The 7633-nt window shown below is 33.0% G+C and overlaps 1 protein-coding gene across 3 annotated transcripts; it reads left to right on the top strand.

Moving 5' to 3' along the window:
- The first annotated feature begins 2843 nt into the window (after positions 1-2843).
- LOC109341641 (probable serine/threonine-protein kinase PBL3) lies at positions 2844-6770 on the top strand. 3 transcript variants are annotated; one of them, XM_019579585.1, is made up of 7 exons: positions 2844-3158; positions 4212-4531; positions 4647-4782; positions 5057-5193; positions 5283-5406; positions 5784-6383; positions 6625-6764. In XM_019579585.1, exons 1-6 carry the CDS (start codon positions 3095-3097, stop codon positions 6236-6238), a joined length of 1236 nt encoding a protein of 411 aa, XP_019435130.1. In that variant the 5' UTR covers positions 2844-3094; the 3' UTR covers positions 6239-6383; positions 6625-6764. The 3 variants fall into 3 exon arrangements, with proteins under 3 accessions (XP_019435130.1, XP_019435129.1, XP_019435127.1); XM_019579584.1 differs by having other exon boundaries at positions 2846-3158; positions 4206-4531; positions 6645-6770; XM_019579582.1 differs by having other exon boundaries at positions 2846-3158; positions 4206-4531.
- The last annotated feature ends 863 nt before the right edge of the window (positions 6771-7633 follow it).

The raw sequence follows: 7633 nt of genomic DNA, 5'->3' as shown, positions 1-7633 counted from the left end.
CACATTTAACAATAGTCACTGAATAAATGCTGTTAAATATGTGAACTTCACCTTTATCGGCGTTTTCTTCGATGAGCGCTGTTAAAGATAACACCATTGACAATGCTTTCTTCAACGAGCGTTGTTAATTCTCTTTCAGTTACATTTAACAGCGTTCAACGTATAAGTGTTGTTAAATATCAATTATAGTGTAGTGCTTGTAGATACCCTTCCGAACCCAGCCCAAATATAATAGGAAAAAATCGTTGTTAATATGTTTGGGCTTCAGTTTTCAACTTCTTTAACCAAGTTAGTTTACAAACTAAAGGAAAAATGAGATGGAAGATGATTTCATAGAAAACATTCATGAATAATATCATATAGGTTTTAGATGGATTCAAGTTACCTGAAACCTGATAATGTTGGAGATGATAGTATTGTTTTCAATCCCGTTAAATTCAGATTTAGGTTTGAAACTTCAGGTAAACTTTTAGATAAACTTTTCACTAATGGAAACACAAACCTACTGAAACAAAAAATGTAATTAAAATAATATAAAATGTAAATTTATACAGGCACCACTCAATAATATAGAAGATGTAAATTCATATTTAGAATACTAAAATCAGTAAAAAAATATGTATGAAAACATAATTTCCAATACAAAGATTGTTTTCACATACAATCTTCCAATTTAATTCTCCTAGAATTTTAGGAAACTAATTATTCATTCGTTCCAAAACTTTTGATACTAAAGATTATACATATAATTTTAAAAAATTCAATAAATAATTAAAAAAATTGAATATAATTTCACTAAAATATATCATTTGAATTTTCAAATATTTTTATAATTAATTTTCCACCATAAATTACATTAAGTGAAGAATACTTCCGGAAGAGAAGTTATTAAGGGAGTAGAGAAAATTTCACACATGTATTGCAAATGTATTGAGAAAATTTGAAAATGTTTCTCACAATTTCACACATGTATTGCAAAATTACATTACTAAGAGATTAATATATTGAGAAAATTTTGGAAGATAAGTTAAAAATGATTATTAAATCATGTGAAAAATACTTAAATAAATAAGGATAAAATTAAAATTACGTATGATTTATCTTAATTTTATAAAACGTGAAATGAAATAATAAATGAACAATTTTGGAAGTGGGAAGTAGGGGTGAGCATTGGCCGAGTAGAGACTTGTCTCTTACCCGACCCTAGTTCCAAAGGTAACCCTACCCTAAATTTTGATAAGGTCAGCATTTAAACTCAAATCTAGACCCGATTAAATATAATGCATACTCATTTTAAATAAAATCTGCTCAATATTACTTATTACTATGAATATATAATTTGATATATGTCATATATTATTAATCATGTATATATGATGAAAAAATTAGAGAATCAATGATACTTATGACAAAAAAGTGTCATTACTCTATACATAATTGAATAAAGACATATACAAACATTATGAGGAAGCGATCATGAGACGGGTCATGTTTGGTTCATACGTGATCTTAAATATTGTCTAGGTCTAATTTTTGAACCCGAATCCGATCCTAGACCTAATGAGACCCGATCCTATTTGGATCTGATCATGATTGGGTCATACCGGGTCAACGAGTAAGGTCGGGTCCTGCTTACCAATAGTAGGTAGTAGAAAGTAATTTCCTATCTTTTAGGTTGCATTTGGTTTAGGAGAAAAAGAAACAATAAAGAAAATATAGAGAGAAAGTGTACATCTCTTTCCTTTGGTTAAATAAGAGAGAGGAGAAGATTGAAGGAAAAGTATGCCGACCCCACTAAATATATTTCTCCTCTCTTAGGTGTATATGTATAATGATAGAATTTTGCTATCTCTCTATAAACAACAATAAAAATACTATTTATTTATTTTCTCTTTATTTTAAGTGAATTTTTGTCCCTAAGAAAACAATGTTATTTATTTCTTCTCACTTTTTATCCAACCACAAGAAGAGAGAAGAATTATATATTTATTTTCTTTCTCTTTAATCTTTCGATTATACCTAACAATATAAAAATCTATTCATTTTTATCTATCTTGCTGCTCTTCACCTCACTTTGTCCTCTTCAATGAAACAAAGCATACTCCCTCAAAGTCCACAATATTACATACATGTCTAAGATACATGTTTCTCGAAATGTTACTTTTTAAGTGAAACTGTGGTTTGACATTTTAAAATGTTTTAAAAGTATAATTAATACATTTCAAACTATTTTAAAAGTATAATTAATATTTCTCTAGAGCTAAAATAAATATTAGTTTATTTATACATTTTAAAGTTTTATCCATATTATTTTAATTATTAATTATAAGTATATTTTCTCTTCACTTTATTTTCATTTTCTACCATACCAAACAACTAAAAACTCACCATATTTGTTGCCCATTTTCTTCTCTTAACTTTTCTTTCATAAACCAAACATAATCTCTTCACTTTATTTTCATTTTCTACCATACCAAACAACTAAAAATTCACCATATTTGTTACCCATTTTCTTCTCTTAACTTTTCTTTCATAAACCAAACATAATATAAAATTCTTACTCTATTTCCTATATCTTTCTTTTTATTCATAGTCATTCTTTCAATCTTGTATCTTATCATTTTCTTCTTCAAACCAAATAAAGCATTAATTTCAAGGGACAAGTACAAAGTGAACTGCAAAATGTTTCACACATTCATCCTAAACATTCACATTTGTGAATACATAAATTTGGAGCCAGCATAAAGGGTATATAGGTAAATAGAATCAGCCAATTAGCCAAAGTTGACAAACAAGTCTTTACTCGGCATAGTTGTGTTCACACGCTCTTCTAATGTCACTGTCATCATAGATGAATCCAAAAAGCTATGTTCCTTTCTATCTCAATTTTTTCCTTCATCAATCCCTTCCAAACCCATAATCCCTCTGCTTCTTCTTTCTTTCTTCTCTTCCCAAAGTTCCTTCCTTTTCTCTTCTTCCGCTGAAATTTCCTTCACTTCCTTGGAATTTGAAACCAAACCCATATCCAAAAATCACATTTTTAACTCTTGTACTTGCTGAAGAAGCTGCTCAGAGAATTGTGTGCTAGGGCCTAATGGGTAACTGCTTAGATTCTTCTGCAAAAGTTGATGCAGCTCAAAGCTATAGAAGCACTTCTGGTAACCTGCATCTAGTTTTGAACTCATTTATTTTCTTTCTATTTTAACTCTTCATACTTTCCATAGATGGATTACCCTTTTTCCATTTTCAAAGGTTGGCCTGTGCTAATTAAGGATGCAAATCTTGGTCATAGGGGTTAGATGTTGGATAAACTTTGATAATTTTACTCAAAGTGCTAAATTTTATTTTTTAGTTTTGACTCTTTTAGGTATTTTTTCTATTTTAGTTGATGTTTAGATGGGTATATATTGAAATATATTTTTGCATTTTAGATTGATATTGTGTTGGACTAATAATTAGTTTAAATATACTCACCTTTTAGTTGATTAGTTATTTTGGGTTCTTAGGTTAGTTAGTTTCCTTTTATATAAGACATTCATTGTAACTAATTCAGTTCAATCATTTAAATATCATTCAATCAATGATATACAAAATCTTGTCTGGGCTCTTTGATTTCTAATAGTATAAGTGTTCAAATTCTTCAAAATCTTACTCTCCCACCTAATGATTATGTTTTTCTAAGTTCTTTTCTCCTTCTTCTATTATCATCATCTCTGTGGGTACTAAACTTGCCCCTATGATCTTATTTTGTTTGATACTTTTGTGATTCCCAGTGTTTTTTGGACATATATTGTTCTGAGAAATAAAGTTTGGTGTTTTTGTCCTTCTTGATTATGTTGTATTACATATCTTCTGTGAAATAAGGGGTTGATGTACAATCTCATCCTTTTGTCCAAAGTATCATAAATTTATGCTTGATCCATTAAAGTAGAAACATGCTAACATCAAATGGTGAATCGAACTTTAATCAACTAGACTAAAATCAAGTTAAAATGTTTAGTTTAAGCTAAAATACATTACGTAAAAGATTTAGACTGTAACAAAAGAAAAATCTGTAGCTTTCGTGACAAGATTTAGACTCGTTCAAAATTTCGTTAAGTGGGTTCTAGGATTGTTGATGGTTGAATTTGAAAGGTTATTGTAAAACTCTCCCTTTTGTCTTGTGTTGTGGCGTTATATATGGGCTAATTTTTTTGTTCTTTCAGCATCAGGAATCTCAAAAAGCACTCCTTCAAGTTTATCTATTCAATCATACAGTGAAAAAAGCAATTCCTTAACAAGTCTTCCCACACCAAGGTCTGAGGGTGAAATCTTGTCTTCTCCCAATCTTAAGGCATTCTCGTTCAATGAGCTGAAGAACGCCACCAGAAATTTCCGTCCCGACAGTGTTCTTGGTGAAGGGGGATTTGGTTATGTTTACAAGGGATGGATTGATCCAAACACATTTACAGCCGCAAAACCTGGTTCAGGAATGGTCGTTGCTGTAAAGAGGCTTAAGCCTGAAGGATTCCAAGGTCATAAAGAGTGGCTGGTATGTGTTTGCTTTCTCACATTCACATTCCATCCCCTTCCACGGAAGAAAAAATTATGCTTTTGTTTTTTGCTATAGTAATATGCTTAGTAGTGAAACTTTATTCAATTTCCAGACTGAGGTTAACTACCTTGGACAACTGCATCATCGTAATCTGGTTAAACTAATTGGTTACTGCTTGGAGGGAGAGAACCGGCTATTGGTCTATGAGTTTATGCCGAAAGGGAGCTTAGAGAACCATCTATTTAGAAGTAAGTTACCATATATCCGTTACGCTTCTAATTCATAATTCGCAGTCTGTTCAACTTTTGCCTTAATCTTTGTCACCAAATAAACGCATAAGAAAGAAATCTACAAGAATAGATTACCGTGTCCTCAAGGAATAGTCTCCTTTATCTGTCAAAATACAAATTTAATTTCAGTTTGCTGATTGCTGAAATAACAGATAACTTAGTTTTTTTTTATCTAACTTCACTTAGGAAAATCACATCGGTTTCTGATTTATGGGTAAACTGTATTTGACAGGAGGACCACAACCACTGCCATGGTCAGTGAGGATGAAAGTAGCCATTGGTGCTGCGATAGGACTCTCTTTTCTTCATAATGCCAAATCACAAGTCATATACCGTGATTTTAAAGCTTCTAACATCCTACTGGATGCTGTAAGAATAATGAGAATGAATGATATAATTTCTTCTTTTTTTATTATTTGTATAAACTACTTTGTACTTATGATGGACTGGGATTGTAGGATTTCAATGCTAAGCTCTCTGATTTTGGCTTAGCTAAGGCGGGTCCTACTGGTGACAGAACTCATGTGTCTACTCAAGTCATGGGTACCAAAGGATATGCAGCACCTGAATATGTGGCAACTGGTATGATTTAGATTCACCTAAACCATTATCGATGGTTGACCTGGTTATTGATGTTTATGGTTAGAAATCTTCCATCATCTAATGTTCATTTCAACACGCTATAGCATTAATCAATCTTTTAAGTGTGTAGGTATTACTCTGATCATTAATTTGGTTTTTTCACTGGAACAACTGATAATAAATTCCTGAGATATTGCTTGTTACACCAATAATTAGGGTCGATGGCCTTAATGATTTTCCTTCAGAATTCTAATCCATTTTTTCATTTCAATAAGGGCGATTCGGTTACTGATCTTTTAGGTTGATCATGTTTTTATGTTGTTCTGTTCCATGTGATAGCTCAGAAGAAGACTCATTTGTATATAATTAATTGACAGGTCGACTGACAGCCAAAAGTGATGTATACAGCTTTGGGGTTGTGTTGCTTGAACTTTTATCCGGAAGACGCGCTGTTGATAAAACAATGGCCGGCGTGGAGCATAATCTGGTGGACTGGGCAAAACCTTATTTGGGCGATAAACGAAAACTATTCCGAATCATGGATACCAAGTTGGAGGGCCAATACCCACAAAAAGGAGCCTTCATGGCTGCTACACTTGCTCTACAATGCCTTAATAGTGAAGCAAAGGCAAGGCCTCCAATGACAGATGTTTTGGCAACTCTTGAACAGATAGAAGCCCCCAAAACTGCAGGCCGAAATTCCCACTCGGATCATCGTAGAGGAGTCCACACTCCTGGAAGAAGATCTCCGGTGCCAAACCGGTCTCCTATGCATCTGACTCCAACTGCGTCCCCACTGCCGTCTCACGGCCAATCTGCTCGTGTGCACTAATCTTGTGTTCTGAACTTCTGTCCGTAAATTTTTTATTTATATCAGGGTGAGTTGTATGATGAATGTGTTGAGGCATGTACATAGAATGCAATTTTGCAATAGAATAAATAGTTAAATATAATTTATCTACAAGCTAGCTAGGGAAGTCATCCACATCAGTATTCTGCATTCTTTAGTTGAAGAACATTGCTTGCATCCACGTATATATGGTGACATTAAAACTGTCCACTTTAATTGTTTTTGCGTGGACAGAAGATCATAGGCCATGAACTATGGTGAGAGTTAAGGTGCTTTAAAGAATTAAAGTAGCAATCAAAGATAACAAGATTGAAAAGAGCTACATGGTTTTTCATCTACGAATGATGGCATGGAGTAAACTAAGGGAGAAAGTCTAATATGCTTTAAGCAAATCAAGGTGAGAATCTTTTTGAAGTTTGTATTTGATGTTGTTCCAGGAACATGTCATAATATTCACTATTGTGTTTTATGATTTTCACAAACGTAATTGAAAAACTTTGTTCCTATAGTCCAATTCAGCTTTGCACTATATTGAAGATTGTTTACGATTTAAGCTTGGAGCAACACTAGGTTGTTACTTAGTGACTGAAGTTATGGGTATAAATCATGAAATAGTTTTTTCACTTGTGGGCTAAGGCTTGATACATGTACTCTCTCCACACACCAAGTGAGAACCTCGTACATTGGGTCGTAATTTTTAATGTATATATTGCTTATGGCAAATGGTCACTTGCAAATGTATATGGAGACATAATAAAAAAGTAATATTAAAGGAAGAACAATATATGAGGATTAACATGGAAAAACCTTTTAAACTTGAGAAGTAAAAATGCATGTGACCAAATTCAGAAAATATTTTTACTATGAAAAGTAGATTAAATGACTCTTTTTTTAGTATTTCTCTCAATTTCTCTCCAATCTCACTATGTGCAGGAAATCACCTCTTTGTGTTATTGAGGATTTGATGCAGTTTCCTTGCTCCCACATCAAGTACTCTATTTATAGGCACTAGTATGTGGCACATTCGTGCACCACGATGGCACGTTCGTGCAGGCGGAAATTAGTGAAACCCGAATTTGGATCCTTCTAAAATACTTCTCCTCTAAGCAAGGCAACAAGGACGTGCTAATGTCATGCTACTTGCTATAGGCTTATTATTTTTCCCCGTCAATTGGTCGAGGAAAAGCCTAACAAATCTCCCTTTTCCGACGTAATTGGGGGAACCATCGATTCTGCAATTGCCTATGAGCTTCTTGACTGGAACTGCTTTACTCAACATTCAGACTTGTTGTCATTAATATGGATTTTCCGTTGCTGTAATACGCCATGAAATATATGGTTCTTCACTAGTGCTTTCTTTGGATGAGAGGGAGAAAA

This window comes from Lupinus angustifolius, unplaced genomic scaffold (genome assembly GCF_001865875.1).
Source record: "Lupinus angustifolius cultivar Tanjil unplaced genomic scaffold, LupAngTanjil_v1.0 Scaffold_545, whole genome shotgun sequence".
Lineage (NCBI taxonomy): Eukaryota > Viridiplantae > Streptophyta > Magnoliopsida > Fabales > Fabaceae > Lupinus > Lupinus angustifolius.
The sequence above is the reverse complement of the archived record's forward strand: the minus strand, read 5'-3'. Positions and strand labels throughout refer to the sequence as shown.

Bases quoted from the DNA above. Each gene is read 5' to 3' on its own strand.
- LOC109341641 (XM_019579584.1), top strand. From the start codon at position 3,095: ATGGGTAACTGCTTAGATTCTTCTGCAAAAGTTGATGCAGCTCAAAGC. The intron at 4,783-5,056 runs GTAAGTTACCAT...TGTATTTGACAG, and splicing joins AGAGAACCATCTATTTAGAA to GAGGACCACAACCACTGCCA. The intron at 5,194-5,282 runs GTAAGAATAATG...CTGGGATTGTAG, and splicing joins CTAACATCCTACTGGATGCT to GATTTCAATGCTAAGCTCTC.